General features: G+C 43.5%; 1 protein-coding gene across 7 annotated transcripts in view; it reads left to right on the top strand.

Annotated features, from left to right (window-relative positions):
- Positions 1-17,583, top strand: part of pacsin1b (protein kinase C and casein kinase substrate in neurons 1b) — a 273,452-nt gene that overhangs the window by 162,299 nt on the left and 93,570 nt on the right. For 6 of the 7 annotated variants that reach the window (XM_078546750.1, XM_078546744.1, XM_078546751.1 and 3 more), the window contains one exon: positions 4,203-4,325. In XM_078546750.1, the coding sequence (XP_078402876.1) occupies positions 4,266-4,325 (60 nt within the window). In that variant the 5' untranslated portion in view covers positions 4,203-4,265. Of the gene's footprint in view, positions 1-3,790; positions 3,998-4,202; positions 4,326-17,583 lie in introns of those variants that run through there. The other variant, XM_078546746.1, reaches the window with a different exon arrangement.

Genomic DNA, 17,583 nt, shown 5'->3' with positions numbered 1-17,583 from the left:
AGAAATACTGCAGATGTCTTTTTTTCCCCTTGTTGGTCTGATCTGTTTCGACCCCTACAGTTAGCATCCAATCAATAGAAGTTGTTAGCTCATTGATCTGATTTTCAGGAATTGATTCTATCGCTGACTGTTTTATCTGTAAAATCAGTGGCATTTATTGACTGTTGGTGGTTTAGAAGATATTAATGTGAGCTGAGCATTTCTTGCAGGAGTTCTGCTAGAAAACCATGCTGATTATTTAATTAGAACAATAATTGCTTGAATTTTGTTTTCTACAGTTTTTTGTTGCTTTTGGATGCAAAGTGCATCGTGACTTATTTTAAGGTGAAACTTCCTTTTAATACTATTTTCCTTTCTCATAACTTGAAACTCTATGTTGTGCACCAATCTGTGTCAAAAGGGTGATTGCTGCTTGCTATAGAGTTTTGACGGTGCTCTGTAGCTGGCTGTTTCGCAGGTGGACAAACTCTTATCTCCTAATTCTCTAATTCTCCTCTGGGACTTTCATAGGGCCATAGGTTAGATTGATAACACACGATACAGGAAATTGCAAATACAGATCCAAAGCACTCTGCTGCCCACAGCGAGGAATATTTCACTCCCTATATGTTTTATTGTGACATGGGCTTTTGGTGCCTAGAATATACTTAAAACTCTGGTGGACAGATAGTTTGAAGATAATTAATAGTAATTGTTTGGTCTCATTAGGCACTATTAATTATGATATCTGCACTGTTAAGCAAGTCTGCATAATGAATGGGTGATAAAAGCAAAATACTGTGGATGTTGGGAACCTGAAACAAAAACAGAAAATGCTGGAAAAACTCAGCAGGTCTAACAGCATTTGTGAAGAGAAAAACAGAGTTAACGTTTCGAGTCCATATGATTCTTCTTCAGAGCCCATGACGACAACTTCTCTGATGAAGAGTCATATGGACTGGAAACGTTAACTCTGCTTTTCTCTTCACAAATGCTGTTAGACCTGCTGAGTTTTTCCAGCATTTTCTGTTTTCGTTAATGAATGGGTGACTTTGTTTATAAGTACAGTGGCAAAATTAAGTATTGCAAGTTGGGTTCAAGTTATTTAACATCGAGTGTGCTGCAGTGGGAAGAAAAATCAGATTGACTAAAAAGTGCTTTTAGTGAAATGGGAGGACATCTGCTTCCAGGCACGATTTCATATAAAAAGGTTTATGCAATTTAAGTGACAGTTTACCTAAATAAGCCATCTCTAAATTAATGTTCAAATTAAATTCTTTCTTAAAGAAACCTCCATTTTATCTCAAAAGTGAAGTATTGTGTCGAAAATTTATTTTCAAATATGCCCACTTAATATTTACAAAGCGAGCTAAAACGCCACTTTTTCGTCATGTACCTTGTAACCAGAGTCAGTAGTTTTCCTGTTCCTTCATTGTGTACAGTGCAGTATTTATGTAAGTAATTCAAATATTGCAGGAACTGAATATTTTTCCAAGGAGGGAAGTACGCTCACCACAAAATCTCAAGACTGGCTCCTGTAACTTTCCTTGGCTACCCTTCTTTCCTTGGGAGTTAGCTTTGATTTGATATCTTTTCCAGGTTTTTATATAATAATCCTACAGATGCTGCTCTAAGCCAAAGTCTTTCACTGCAGCTCTTGTATCCCCCTTTCCACCAGACTATTCCAACCCATGTAGCTATTCACACGACCGGGGCAGGATTTTTGATCCCAGCTCCCTATCGGGCTGTCAGGATGAAATGCCGGTTGGGAACCCACAAATATCGGCAGCAGAATCCACAGGGAGCTTTTGGAGCAGGTGGCCAATCAGGAGGCTGCCAACAGGAGTCCTGTCCAATTAAGGACAGCGGGTGGCCTCCCGAAGCTGGAGGGCTAATAAGAGGCAGCCCAGTACTGAGAGATCGGCAGCCCCACCATTACAGGTGGTGTAGGTTGCAGCCCTCTGAAAAATTTTCAACGTTTAAAAATTAAAAGTGGCCACAGGTGCCACATCATTACCGTGGAGGGGAAGTTCTTCCACAGGATGGCTTGTGGTCACAGCTTTGGGCCTCTGGCAATGGTAACTGCGGGTGCTATCATTGAAAACCTCTAGGGATGCACTAAAGCTTGGGGCAGCCACCGCAAAGGCCCAACGGGGAAAGGTCGCTTTCTAAGACCTTTCTGGCATAGTGCATTGAGGGGCTGGGAAAGGTATAGATACCTCGAGCTGTACGGCTCACAAAGATTGTATGTAGTGAATACTAAATGTATCATAATTCTATTGAAGTACTGCACAGTGCAACATGATGTATGTCGATAACTCCAATCCCATTGCACTGTCTGTAATGACCATGTTGAAGTATCTGTGGTGTTCACTGATTGTATTGAAACACCTCGTGATCCATGTGTAAAGGTTGAATCTGATTGCACTTTTTGTGATGGCCATTTGGAAATGTTTTGCAATGTTCTTTCAGATATTTTATGAATAAAGTATATTTTTCCAAAAAAAAACCTCTATTCATCGACTGGGCTTTAGTGGAACACTGATCGTTGCCCTCAATGGGCAATTTAATTGTCCTAATTGGCTACCCGTTGCTAGCAGGCGAATAGCATAGCACCCTCGCCTTTGAATCAGAGGGTTGTGGGTTCATGTCCCACTCCTGGAAAAACCAAGAACTGTGATTGTACTCGAAAGAAGTTGCAATCTGTGACTGTTGGTAACTCGAAAGAGTTTCCCCCTACCAACTCCACTCCACCCCCACCCAATGCAAACCCCCCCCTCAAAATAGCCTGCAGGCGGTTCTATAGCAGCAGACAGAGTCCCTTGCCAGTAGTGGAAAATTGCTGGCATGCCAAACTCCAGTTCCACCCCTGCATCTCCTCGAAAATTCAACTCTGTGTCTCATGTGAGGAGTGCAGGAGCTGGCAGGGCCTCCTTCAGGAATGTGCTTCCTGTTAGGAGATTATGAAGATGGTTGTAGGTATGTCCACACCAACTCTTAAAATAAAAGCCAGGTGACAGGAGAGAGATGTAAAGATCTAAGTGTTTGTTCAGGGGTGTGGGGGGAGAGAGAGAGAGAGAGAGAGACAGAGAAAGAGAGAAGTGAAGGTGAAAATATTTGTGCAGTTAAAATGTTCTGCTAACTTTCGGCCTGTATCCCAATATTTAAAGGGCAGGGAGTTCTGATATTCACAACCAACACAACTGAATTACATATTCTGGTCCTTCATCTTGCTGTTTGTGGGATCTTGCTCTGCACGAAACCATAACCATTACACTTCAAAACAATTCACTGAATATGAAGATGTTTGAGATTTGTAATAACATTCTATACTAAGGCTTAATTATGTGTCTTTTATTGCAGGTAGGCCATTTGAATATAGTCTAATGATGCATTAATTCATGCAAACCTATAGGTCACTGTCCAATAAATGTTACATTTGATTGACATAACCTGTTGGATATTTAATCATTTTATCTTTGGATTGATGCTTTTGTTTTAATTTATCAAATTCTATAAAATTTTTGTTGCAGCATCACTTTTTAAAATATTAAATTTTTAACTAAAAAATCTAGATTGTGTTTGCACTAAAATCTAATGCATTAGAAATCTTGCAGCCCTATAAAATATTTCATGTTGGACCTGTCTTGAGGCTCGCACACTGGCTCTGCCAACCTGCGATTTGAAGGAAAAATAAATCCCTTCAGCTGTTCATGTAGCAGTTATGTCACTGGAATCCCTGTGGCTACATTATGTATACTAAACTGCCCCGAATGCTACTGCCCTGAACCTGTATAGTTGAAATTCGTTTGCTGCTGGGGCCCGTGAACCTGTGTAGCCAAACTGTGTGCAGGCTGTCACATGTCCTCTGAGGGATGTAGCTCAACTAATGCCCAGGCAGAGATTAATCCTCGGCACTAATTCACAGCCTCTATCGCACAAACTCATCAGAATAGGCCAAGTGGGAATTATGGTTTAGCTATTAACAAAACCATCAAGGGGATTTCTATGAGATGAGGTTTGCTTGTTTGCTTTTTAATACATTTTTCAGTTTGACATTTATTTTCTATCCCAATCCAGTTCTGTTGATGCAGTGTTCTTGAGGCTACAGTATGTGTGGTGGCTACAAGGGTTGAGGGTATTGAGCTGTGAAGGTTCGCAGTGACCATTTAGTTGTATGCATGAGGCTTTCTGTAAAGCTTGGGCCATTTTCTTCTCCGCAGTGCATGAAGATTTGAAGCTCAGTAACGGTGCAGATAATTCAAGGTTTTCCTGTCGTATAGAAGATGTCAGGCTCATACGATGAATCCAGTGGATTAGAGGAAACAACTGACAGTTTCTGGGAGGTACTGCAACTTTCTTGCTATACTTTGGTAGATGAGAATATTGCCAGATAAATTACTTAAACTATGCCTGATTATTTTAAAGTAAATTTTGCAGCTGTTTCCTTGCCACAAGCTGCATTGGTAAATTGCAGTTTGATAAAGGGTTAATGGGTTCTGATGCTTTATGCACGGTCAAGTGCTGTTAAGGGTAGTATTCATTCATCTGAAATTGTGAAGATGTGTTAGAACAGTTTGTGTGCATTGCAGAAAATGTGTTGCAGCTTTTCTTAATGATTAATGAAACCACGTATGATATTGCGCTGTTATTTCAGTTCACTACCAGTCAGAACCCACCGGCCACTGTATCTATTTGTGACATAACCTGGTATTTAGTTGTATGTGTAAGGCTTGAGTATAATGTGTATTCACTTAAAGGCACTTCAAATCGAAAGTACACTTATGGTGGCTAAAGATATACGTTAACTGGTTCATGTGTTTTTAAATTATTCATTGAGAAAAAGTACTTTGGTAAATGCTTGAGTGCAGGGGATTTTATCAGTACTTGCTTTTTTAAAAAAATGCTGTAGAAGGATGAGTAAACTATTTTGAATGTGATGCATTCTTAAAAAGCACAGCTGCTTGCCTATTTTCTCTCCTTCAAGGTGCTGACCTTTACTGAGATCCCCTCTGTGGTTTACGGTCCTCCAGCGTCTTACTCAAGTGGCTATTCTTTATATGAGCCTGGAGACTGTGTGTCAGTAAGCTATTTAATCTGGACTGAGACAATCTTAGTTGAGCCAGATTCTCTCTGTCCTTGCTCTATTTGCCTAGTGTCATTGGGTAACCATCAGGGGGAATGAGAACCCTGCTTGTGTGTGTTTTTAATCTCTTCTCCCCTCTTCCAGTTAGCTCAACAATGTTGAAACCTATTTTAGAGCCCCAAATGATATACTGGCTGAGTATTTACTAGGTATTGAACCAAAGACCCTCTGTATTTAGAAGTGCTTGATTTGGGCATGGGGAAAAGTGGCCATCAGAGGAGTGTGTTTATGGTTATTAATAATGGTACTTTCTATTCCATTGCATTTCCCAGCTTTCATGATCCATAGACTATCCCCAGGCAGTCTTTCCCTGTTTGGAGATCTCCACCAGTATTGCTCTTAATTTTTTTTTAATGAGGCCTCTTGGAGTGACCTACCCTCTCTCTTCATCTTCATGCATGGAGCTATATCTTCCTTTCCTGTGTTTTGCCTGCTACTGCTCTCATTGTTCGAGAGGGAGGGATTGTACACTTTACCAGGTGCCTTTCCTTTTTACTCAGCTAAGCTACAGGTTTTCAGCCTTCTCTTCAGATGTTTTAACTTAAGCATAACTGTAGGAAGGGCTGAGCAGCAGCATTTTTCTTAAAAATATAAGAGAACTCTTTTGTTCCAGAAATGGACTGAACCATTGAGGGGTAACACAATCAATCTGGCCTTTTACTATTAGTTGTTATGACGGGAAAATGAAAGCAATTATTTAAGTCATAAAATAAATGACTTGTAATCTCTGTACCTGTAATTGAAGGAAATTAATCATTTTCCAAACTAATAATCCATTCCCATTACCTACCAGTTATAAAAATATTGAGAATTCTAATGTTTAATATTTCGGAATTGGATTATCAATATAAATGGGATATCTTGATCTGAGCCCTCTCTAAATGGATCAGTATAACTATAAGTGATTTGGACAATGCTGCAAAGTAAAATTCTGTGGTAATTTTAAAACACAATTCTGTAAATGATCCTTCAGTACCAAACTGTTAAAGTACAGTGGCTTTCTGAGAACTATTAATAATGTACCGGTCCTGACTGGGAGTCAGTGGACTCCACAGTGTGGGGAGAGAGGTGCTGGGGCAAGGAGAAGAAAAAGAAAATACTGTCAAAGAAACAGCTTAATTTGGTAGTGTGACGTAATTCAATGTGAGCGTCACTTTACACTATGTACTGTAAATAGCAGTTGCCCTTTGATGAGAAACCATTCCTTTCTTTTGTTTTCTTGTGTACTGGTTTGCTAATTTTAGCTACTAAACTGTTAAGTATTGGCCAAAGACTGGGACATGGAGGGTATCATTTTTGTGCAAGTAGCATTTTCACACACATGGTTATTTGGATTGTACTGTTCTTATGGGTGAGCTATCTCTCAGCTTCAGTTAACTTCTGCTACAATGAAACCTGCTGGACTTTCAATTGTTAACCCTGAATCCTATGTAGGGCTAGAAAAATAACAAGTAAATTAAATGTATAATTCTTCACTGATCTCTTCAAGGACAATTGCAAATCCAAATGACATTTTATTCTGAAGATGTTATCCTCTTCATTTCTTCTTTCTTCTTTGATCTTATTTTTGAATGGTTCTCTCTTTTAAAAGAAAAGCTTTTGTGTCATTTATTCTCCCAGCTGGGAGAATGGGCAAATTGCCTCCTCATAGCCCTCTGCCAGTGACCACCTTGAGGTGACTTCTTCGACCTGCGTAGCAAAAACTGTAATAACCTACCCAACAATGTGACTTGTTTTCTTGGGTCCATTTTTGATAAAATCCAGGGTCCTTAAGTAAAATATATTCACTTGTGAAATTAAGGCTATAGAGAAATGTTTCTAAATGTGTAATATATTATTAGCTAACGTAGCACTTAGTGAAGAACACACTATATTTAGAATGTCCTACTGGAGTGAAGGACCCCTGTTGTTCCTCCATGTTGCAGGATACACTGACATTACACTGCAATTTGAGAGAAGAAAGACTCACCTGAACATCTCAATAACAAGACATTGAAACAATTTAAAATGGCTAATGCAAGATTAAAAATACATTTCTCTCAAGCACAAGCCAATGCTACTTATTCTAATATATCTTTTGCAGTACAGTTGCCTTTAACATTTTTTTAATCTTTATTTTTGAAGGGTTTAGGAAGTTCCCATCTCTTCTTTAAACTAGGATGCTCTGTCTTACTTATGTGCTGTGCCTCTGATATTGCTACAAATTAATCTTCCCTAATTAAAGTATGTTGTTCCATCATTCATATTAAATAGAGGATTGTTGGCAGCTTCCAAAGAGTCATGGAGGAACACGAGAAGTATAATATTTATATTCAGTTATGCCTGATTTGGGGCAGATAGAAAGTAAGGTGACGTGAATGTAGGTGGTGAATTTAGCAGTGTAATCTGCACTTGAATTTTGTACTTCCCCATGTTTATATTAACATCAACAAAACTAGCAAAGGTAAAATATTAATCCCAAGATTTGTAGGTTTAGCATCAAGCCTAATGCTCTATCAACAATGCATTAACATGTCATCAGCATGAGGTGTTATGACATTGCAGAAAAACTTCTTCAGGTCAACCATTTTTTGAGAATTTTGGTGTTGATGTATGTGTAAATTGTGTGCTAGGAGTGAAGGCCAGGTTGCATAAACTTGTCTTATATTCCCTTGTTTAGAAGGTTGCCGGCTGTTGTAGTTGAGGTGATTAAAATGATAGCTTCACCATTGAATCCTATTTCCTCAGGTGAAGGAATTCAGAACAAGAAATTAGAGCCGGGGCGTTCAGGAATAAAATCTAGAAACACTTTTTCTGTTTTATATTCTTTTGCGGGATGTGGTGTTACTGGTTATGCCAACATTTATTGCCCACCCCTAATTGCCCTTGAGAAGGTGATGGTGAGCTGTCTTCTTGAACCACTTCAGCCCATGTATTGCAGGAACACCTACAGTGCTGTTAGGAAGGGAGTTCCGGGATTTTGACCCAGTGACAGTGCAAGAACGACGATATATTCCCAAGTCAAGATGGTGTGTGGCTTGGAGGGGAATTTCAGCCCATGTATTGCAGGAACACCTACAGTGCTGTTACGAAGGGAGTTCCCGGATTTTGACCCAGTGACAGTGCAAGAATGACGATATATTCCCAAGTCAAGATGATGTGTGTCTTGGAGGGGAATTTGCAGGTAGTCAAGTTCCCATGCATCTGCTGCCCTTGTCCTTCTAGGTGGTAGAGGTTAGGTGTTTGGAAGGTGCTGTCGAAGGAGCCTTAGTGAGTTGCTGCAGTGCATCTTGTAAATGATACACAATGCTGCCATTGTGCATCGATGATGGAGGCAGTGAATGTTTCAGGTGGTGGATGGGTTGCCAATCAAGTGGCTGCATTGTCCTGGATGGTGTCAAGCTACTTGAGTGTTATTGGAGTTGCACTCATCCAGGAAGGTGGAGAGTTTTCTATCACACTCCTGACTTGTGCCTTATGGATGGTGGACAGGCTTTGGGGAGTCAAAAAGATGAGCTACTGTCCACAGAATTCACAGCCTCTGACCTGCTCTTGTAGCCACATATTCAAATGGCTAGTCCACTTCAGTTTCTGGGCAATGGTAACCTCCAGGATGTTGATAGTGGGAGATTCAGCGATGGTGATGCCATTAAATGTCAGGGGGAGATGGTTGGATTCTCTCTTGTTGGAGATAGTTATTGCTTGGCACTTGTATGGCACAAATGTTACTTGCCACTTGCCAGTCCAAGCCTGCAGATTGTCCAGGTCTTGCAGTGTATGGGCACAAACTGCTTCAGTATCTGAGGAGTCACGAGTGTTGAAATTTGTGCAATCATTAGCGAACACCTGCACTTCTGACCTCATGATGGAGGGAAAGTCTTTGATGAAGCAGCTGAAGGTGGTTAGGCCCAGGACACTACACTGAGGAACTCCTACAGTGATGTCTAGGGACTGAGCTTATTGACCTCTAACAACCACAACAATAGTCATTTGGTAGTACAGAATTTGAGTATTGCTGAAAAAAGATTTTTTGTCAAAGCTTTTCATCTTGCACTCATCGGACAATTGGCAAGAATATCAAATGTAAAGGGAACACCAATTTATACTGTATGAGAAGAGTGCTGATTTGGCTGGCATGTGGACTCTGATAGAGGTGTTGCCATGGAGAATGCACCAGTTGATGGTGACCGACAGTTAGCTGCCAAGCATTGTTTGAAATTCAAACCAGGCAACTTGACTTTGGAATGGCTGTCACTTGTTTTGTTTAGCTGAAACAGGCAATGTGTTTACATGTTCTTTCCATCTGCAAAATAACAGGGCCCTGTATATTAATATATGTAGCATCCAGTACGTGCAAATGTGCCAACTACAAGCCCGACTGACAATCTTAAATTGGTTGTCAGTGTAATTCTTAGCATACTGAGGGCTATTTAGCAAATGTTGTCCAATTGCAGAATTACATTTAATGTTGGACACTGTATTTTGAGTTTTGTAAGCACAGGCTGGTTGGGTGCAGTCCTGTGCCCGTTGTGAACAGTGGAAGGGACATGCTGTTTTATATGATCGCCAGTCTTTTCATGTTTCCTGATATCACATGGAGTGAAGCGAACTGGCTGAAGACTGGCATCTGTGATGCTGGGACCTCCGGAGGAGGCCGAGATGGATCATCCACTCAGCACTTCTGGCTGAAGATTGTTGCAAATGCTTTAGTCTTTTGCACTGATGTGCTGGGCTCCCCCATCATTGAGGATGTGGATATTTGTGGAGCCTTCTCCTCCAGTGAGTTGTTTAATTGTCCTCCACCATTCACGACTGGATGTGGCAGGACTGCAGTGCTTAAATCTGATCTGTTGGTTGTGGGATTGCTTAGCTTTGTCTATCGCATACTGCTTTATGCTGTTTGGCATGCAAGTAGTCTTGTGTTGTTGCTTCACCAGGTTGACACCTCATTTTTAGGTATGCCTGGTGCTGCTCCTGGCATGCCCTCCTGCACTCTTCATTGAACCAGGGTTGATCACCTGGCTGGGTGGTAATGGTAGAGTGGGGGATATGCCAGGCCATGAGGTTACAGATTGTAGCTATATACAATGCTGCTGCTAATGGCCCACAGCACCTCCATAGATGCCCAGTTTTGAGTTGCTAGATTTGATTGAAATCTATCCCATTTAGCACTACTCTAAAGGGATTGGAAATCTGAAAATACCCCCACAAGGCTATTGTTATTGTGTCAGTTGAAAATTTCAAGACTGCGATTGACAAATTTCTGTTAGGCATGGTTATTAAGGGATATAAATCAAAGGCAGGTAATGGAGTTGAGGTGCAAGTCAATCATGATTGGACAGAATGGTGGAACAGCCTTGATTCATGCAAGATGTCTCGGCATCTTTAGCATTTGAAGCACAAAATGAGTTAGTATTTGAGTTTTACTACATATAACAGGTGTAACTTCAACAATTGATATGAATTGGGTATTTCTGTGGCTTGGGTAACTTTATTGTGGCAATTGTAATATCCGGAGGCACTCCAAATGACTTATTTGGAACTGGCCAGAAAATTAAGGGGGAAAAATGACTATTTCCATATTACAGTATGAATTGATTATTGGGGCATATTCTTTCTTTCTTTGTCCAGTGGGTGTGACTTCCACAAATAGAAAATGGATTGGATTTGTGATAGAAATTGTTGAACTGAATGCACAGATGTCAGGGAGAAAAGTAGTTTTCTGAACAGTTCAGAAAGCTGGGGAGGGTATTCCAGTGGCCGGCATCTTCAGTGTGGCCACCAATGGTGGAACAAAGGACATAGGAATGAGGAACAGGCCAGTGTCAAAGAGAAGCAAAGGGTCCAAACAAAGATATGGGCCTAAAGGAGTGTTGGCTGAGACCAAGGAGGTTTTGAAGGTGAGATTAAAGACTTTGAAACTGATATGGCGTGGCACTGAGAGTTTCTGGAGCTTGGTGGGAATGAAAGTGCAGGACTTTAAATGAGGAAGGACATAAGGACATGAGAAACATAATTCTGAATGAGGTGTAATTTACGGAGGATGCAAACATGAGGCCAGATGGAATCATTAGAGAAGAGTAATGTCAAAGCCTGGGCTAGAATCTCAGTGTCATTGAGAGAGAACGCAGGCAATGTTTCTAAGGGGAGAGAATGCAGTTGGAAGCTCAGCTGAAGTGATGGGGAAGGGACAAATGAAACGAGCTGGCTGGCCTTTTCTTCACTTTCCTATGTGATGACTTGGTTTTGCCATTTGAAGGTGTAGTACACTGAAACCTTTTGATAGCAGCTGAGATTGCAGTTGAAGTTGTCACTCCCTAGTAAAGCTAACACATGAAATGAGTTTAGGTAGCCTCTGCCGACTTCCTAGTGAGTGCAGCCTCACTAGAAAGTGGTCACAATTTGACACACGTTGTTAATCTTAAAGAGAAAAGCTGTAAGGATGACTTATTTGGGAAATGGAAGCAATTCACATTAGTACAGTAGGGGATGCTTTTTCCAGATTGTGGCCAAGACACATTGGGGTAGTAGATGGTGGTTATCTCAGCATCTGGTGGTTTAAACCTAACTTTGAAATACTTTATGCTGAGCAAAGGGATTCTATTCCTCAGCCCTTACAAACTTCTCCTTAGGCAAAACAATTCATAATTATTTTTGAAAAAATCTTGCATCACAATTTTGTCTTGTCAAGGTGAAAAGCCTGTATAGTTGGCTCTTCACTAGAATACTGTATCAAATTGCTTAGAATGACCTTCTGTTACAGACTCTGTATTTCTGAATATTGCACATGTCCATGTTCCTTTAGTTCCATCCTGTACTTTGGCTTTGTGCCCTTGGTACTGTGGATGCCGTTGCTTCAATGATGAAAGAAAAATCTGAGTTTAATAGATTTACACCATAGGAGGGCTTATTGCCAAGTAATTGATACAAAATGTGTACATGGTTCTTTATATTTAAGCTGGAGAAATAGTGCATTTTATATGCAAAATTCTTAAAGACTATTCTAGTCTCTAGCAACATGCCAAACCGGGATTCAATAATTAGGATGCAAAAGTTTTAGCTTTTACTTTTCAGATTTTAGCAGAAAAGATTTAAGTGACCTCTCAAGACTCTGGTTATATCAAATTTCCCCTTCAGCTTGTACGATAAAAACTTGCATTTATATAGCCCTTTAATGTAAAAAAAAAATTCTCTAAAGGGTTTACACCTGTGTATAAATGCAACCAACAAAAATAAACTTGGTCACTTACTGTTAAAGGGCAACACCAACAGGTAATGGATATCTACAATTGTTCATTTATAAAATGGCATTTGGAGAATAAGGTTCTTCAATAAATCTGAGCAGCACCATGACGAGTCTTTCAATTTTCACTGAAGTGTAGATCCATCTTTGCAACCAAAAAAGAAAGGATTGTATTTACCTATAGGACCCTATCTTATGTCTCAAATGCTGCAGATCGATTCTCAAACAGGGAATTATATAAAGTGCAGTCCCCATTATGGAGGCAAAATGAAATGGCTATTTTGTGCACAGCATTGTCCCACAAATAGCACTGAAGTGAATGACCAATTCATTTTTTATGGTGAATGAGGAAGGAATCTTAGCCACTAAGAGTGCCAAATGACCTTAACATCTAGCTGGACCACTGAGCAGCCAGCTGAGGTCGAGGTTAAATGTTTTTGAAGTACTGCACTATCCAACAATGCAATATTCCTTCAAAAATGTTAGCCTAGATTTCAAACTCAGTTTTTGGAGTGGGTGTTGAACTATTAAAATTTAGAGGTAACTACTGCGTCCAACAAGATGATGCATCTTGCTATTGTAGCAAAACATGCCCTCTGCTGCCCCTGCCTGACCTGTCTTTTCACCGTTTCCACAGCAGCCCCACATCCCACACCACTCCTCCCCAGCCCAACCAGTGTGTGGAGAATAACTACAATATGCATGTCAGGTGTAATGTGCTTCCTGTGCTTGGGGAAGAACCAGATGGTTTGGGACTCTTTCCTTAAGGGTTTCCTCTTCCTGGAAGTCCATTTGCCTGCCCAGGAGATCAGCATGGGAAGAGCCTTCAAAATACTGACCACATAATTATGGTGAAGGTTTATATCTATAAAAGGTTGTGGGGGGTGGGATGTGGTGGTGTGGGGTCAGTGGGGTGAGGGGTAAAGGTGAGAGGGGTAGGGGCATGAAGTCGGCGGGGTGCCGGGCAGGGGTAGTGGGGGGCATGGGGTTGGAGGGGTGCGGTGTAGGCCTGGTGGGGTGGTTGGGTTGGCAGTGTTGGGGGGCCTGGGGTTGGCAGGGTAAGGTGTAGGGGGTGTGAACTTTTGGTGTGAAGTGTTGGGGGCGTGGGGTTGGCGGGGTGTTGGGGTCGTGGGGTTGGCGGGGTGTTGGGGCCGTGGGGTTGGCGGGGTGTAGGGCCGTGGGGTTGGCGGGATGTAGGGCCGTGGGGTTGGTGGGATGTAGGGCCGTGGGGTTGGTGGGGTGAAGTGTAGAGGGTGTGGAGTTGGTGAGGTGTTGGTGGGGTGAAGTTTAGGGGCACGCGGGCTTGGTGGGGTGTAGTGTTGGTGGGGTGTTAGGAACATGGGGTTGGTGAGGTGTTGGGGGCATGGGCTTGGTAGGGTGAGGTGTTGGGGTGCGGGCTTGGTGGGGTGTGGTGTAGCGGCGTGTGGTTGGCGGGGTGAAGTGTAGGGGGCGTGGAGTTGGCAGGGTGAGGTTTAGGGGTGCGTGGGCTTGATGGGGTGTAGTGTTGAGGACGTGGGGTTGGTGGGGTGTTAGAGCATGGGGTTGGTGAGGTGTTGGGGGCATGGGCTTGGTAGGGTGAAGTGTTGGGGTGCAGGCTTGATGGGGTGTGGTGTAGCAGCGTGGGGTTGGTGGAGTGGGGTGTTGGGGGCGTGGGGTTGATGGGGTGAGGTGGTGGGGGTGTGGGGTTTTTGCTGTGTAGTGTTGGGGGCGTGAGGTTGGCAGGGTGAGGTGTTGGGCGTGGGGTTGGTGGGTTGGGGTGTTGGGGGGTTGGGGGTGTGTGGTTGGTGTGGGGTTGGTGGGGTGGGGCGTTGGGGGGCGTGGGGTTGCTGTGGTGAGGTGTTGGGGGGGGCGTGGGGTTGGTGGGGTAAGGTGTAGGGGGCATGGGGTTGGTGGGGTGGGGTGTTGAGGGGCGTGGGGTTGGTGGGGTGGGGTGTTGAGGGGCGTGGGGTTGGTGGGGTGGGGTGTTGAGGGGCGTGGGGTTGGTGGGGTTGGTGGCGCGGGTTGACGAGTTGGTGGGGTGCACTGTAGGGGTGGTGGGGGGTTTGAGGTTGATGGGGTGTGGTGCAGGGATTTTGGTTCTGTTGCATGAGGTGTAGACGGCGTGGGGTTTTTGGCGTGGAGTGTTGGGGGCGTGAGGTTGGCGGGGTGAGGTGTTGGGCGTGGGGTTGGTGGGTTGGGGTGTTGGGGGTGTGTGGTTGGTGGGATGTTGGGGGCATGGGGTTGGTGGGGTGGGGTGTTGGGGGGCGTGGGGTTACTGTGGTGAGGTGTTGTGTATGGGGTTGGTGGGGTGAGGTGTAGGGGGCGTGGGGTTGGTGGGGTGAGGTGTAGGGGGCGTGGGGTTGGTGGGGTGAGGTGTAGGGGGCGTGGGGTTGGTGGGGTGAGGTGTAGGGGGCGTGGGGTTGGTGGGATGAGGTGTAGAGCGTGGGGTTGGTGGGGTGAGGTGTAGGGGGTGTGGGGTGGGGTCTGGGGGGGGTGGGGTGTGGTGCAGGGATTCTGGTTCTGTTGCATGCAGGGGTTTAAAACATCAAAAAAATACATGTTGGAAACCCAACATAATCGCGCTCACTTCGGCATTTAACTAGTGTGCGTTTGGAGGTGCCTGGAATCCCCGTGGACATATTCTGATGTTTAATTATGGAATAAGGAAATTGAGGGCACATTTAGCCCAGCATTGTAGCTTTAACTACCAACATACTGGTTCCTCGAGCTGCCTCTGAAACTCATCAGGGTAAACCAGGTGAGAGCACAGTGGAGGTTGTGATGGCTCTTTGAAATTGGCAGTCTGGAATTCCTTTAATTATTGAAACAAAACAGTTGTTCCTAGCCTAGGTGAAAGGCCTTTGCCCATGAGACTTGTTTTGAGAGTGTGCCCTCACTGCTTTAGAGATGATTTCCAACGTTTTGGAAAATATTCCTGCTGTCTTGGATTTCACTCTCACCTATGATCTGCCTTCATTGCAGCATGGGAGCACCTTATGCAGTTGTACCTTGGACCTTGTAACAGAAAGAGCAGCAGCTGCCTTCTCCTTGGCCACAACCATAGGACAGAAGGGATAGATGCAGTGTTCCATCTTGAAGGAAGTGATATCCCTGGAGCCAGGTTTACAGTCTGAGGATCAGCTTTCTGAAAATGATTGAGTACCAGTGCCTCAGGAGGCCCAGACTTTCTTTTCCTTTTCCCATTGTACCTCTGCAGCAGCTGCCCCAAGATTTAGTGCTTCCCTCATCATGTAGTCCTGGACCTTGGAATGTGCCAGTCTGCAACCCTCGGTCAAGGACAGCTCTTTGCACTAGAAGAACAGAGAGTTTTGGGCAGACCAAAGAGTGTCTTTCACTGAGTTTGTGGTCCTCCAGCCGCAGTTGATCTCCGTGTGATTCCCTGGGAACAGCCTGTAGAGCGTGGAGTCTTGCATCACCGAGCTGTTCAGGATGAGCCTCGACAAAAGCCATTGTACCACTTTCCAGACCTTCTTGGCAAAGGTCTTTTCCAGGAGGAACTGGACAAAGGTCTGTTCAAAAACTTCTCCACAAAGGACAGATGGTACAGCGCAGCAACATGGCCCAGACCAATCCTTTGCAAAACCTGGGACAGAGAAAACCTCAGCACAAATTGAAGTTGGTGTTTGCGTACCAAGGGTCTATACACAGCTTGATGTAGCTGCACACAAAGTTGGCCATCGGGATGAGGGTGATGTTGGGTACATTTCTCCCCTTTGTCTAGTGACGGTGGGAATAATATTTAGCTTTGGGCCCTCACAATTTGTAATGTGACGTCCAGGAAAGAATCAGAGAATCGGCAGCCTTGATGCATCCACCCTTTCTATCCTCAGTGACAGATCTGTAGTGGAGGCATCCTGGTTCCTACTGGGGTTCCTTTAATTAGAGATCTTTCAACTGACATGAGGACCGAAACCTCAGCTACACTCTGGTCAGGAAACCCAGAAGTAATACCATGGCTGGGTTAAAACACCACAGCAAAGCCCGCTCCGTGAACTATCAGGTTCCAGACCTGCTGCTAGCTCCTGCCACCCACCTACCCCCTAAGCCCTGCTGCAAATGGGTCAATGAGGTAAAAATTCTGCCCTAGTGTTTGAACAGTGACCAACTTTTTCCTTGTTTTTAAAAGTTGGAGGGGTGGAAATTAAACTGAGCACTGATTTACTTGTTCCACAGGTTTTAAATATGTTCTTTTATTGATACTTGTAATGACTTGATGGACCGGACGCGTTTCAACAAGAAACCGATAAACTTTATTACAGAGAGCTTTTAGATGCTACATACTCGATCAGGACTCTCGTTCAGAAGCCGCCCCCCCCACCCCACCCCCCGGGATTCATCTGCGCTTAGGACTCATTGGTCGGAGCCTCCAAGAACATCACGTGACCCCTGATAGACAGCAGGAGAGGCTATACCTTCAGTTACTACATTTCACCCCCCTTTAGTTTTTTATAGTTTCTATTTAGAGGACATTTGAATATCCAACAATATATACATATATACAGCTTCAGGTGATTAAAGATTAAGTCTCTGAGGTGCTCTCCTTATTTGGTTAGAGCAGTATAGCTCTGCCACTTGAGGTTCCTCCACAGATTCGACATGATCAGGAACTGCAGCACGAGATACATCGTTAGAAAGTGGCAGTCCTGGGTTAGGCAACTCGACAAAGACATTGGGCATGTCTATCCTAAGTCGATCTGTCACCTCAGGGACTGATGGTTTGATGTTAATCAGAGGCAGCATAGTTGGCTGTTGGCTTGGAATGATCTCATCCCTTCAGACACAGGGAAATTTGACCACCCTTGCAAAACAAGGTTTCTGACTTTGGCCAAAATTGGATCTCTGTTCATCCAATTTCTAATTTGCTTCGCTCACACAGGCGAAGAATCTAAGAAATTCAGTACTAGCACAGCTTCTTGAGGCACTGGAGCATGTACAATGCTATATGTCTGGTAATGGGAGATGACTGAGTGCGTCCGCATTTGCAACATGTAAGCCAGAGTGGTACATAAAGCTATACTCATGCAGATAATATCAAAGCCCAATGTATTCTTGTTGATGCTATAGGCGGAATGGCCTTATCCTCACTGAATAAACCCATTAATGGTTTATGGTATGTTTGCGGCATTCAATGCACTTCATTCCAGCTCCTCAAGTTCTAGTCTCAGGTTAGCCTTTTCTAATCTGATTCCTGTCTTTTCTTTTTCTGTTTGTAGCAGAGCTTTGCCTTGTCCTTCAT

The sequence above is a fragment of the Cetorhinus maximus genome, chromosome 8 (genome assembly GCF_964194155.1).
Source record: "Cetorhinus maximus chromosome 8, sCetMax3.hap1.1, whole genome shotgun sequence".
Lineage (NCBI taxonomy): Eukaryota > Metazoa > Chordata > Chondrichthyes > Lamniformes > Cetorhinidae > Cetorhinus > Cetorhinus maximus.
The sequence above is the reverse complement of the archived record's forward strand: the minus strand, read 5'-3'. Positions and strand labels throughout refer to the sequence as shown.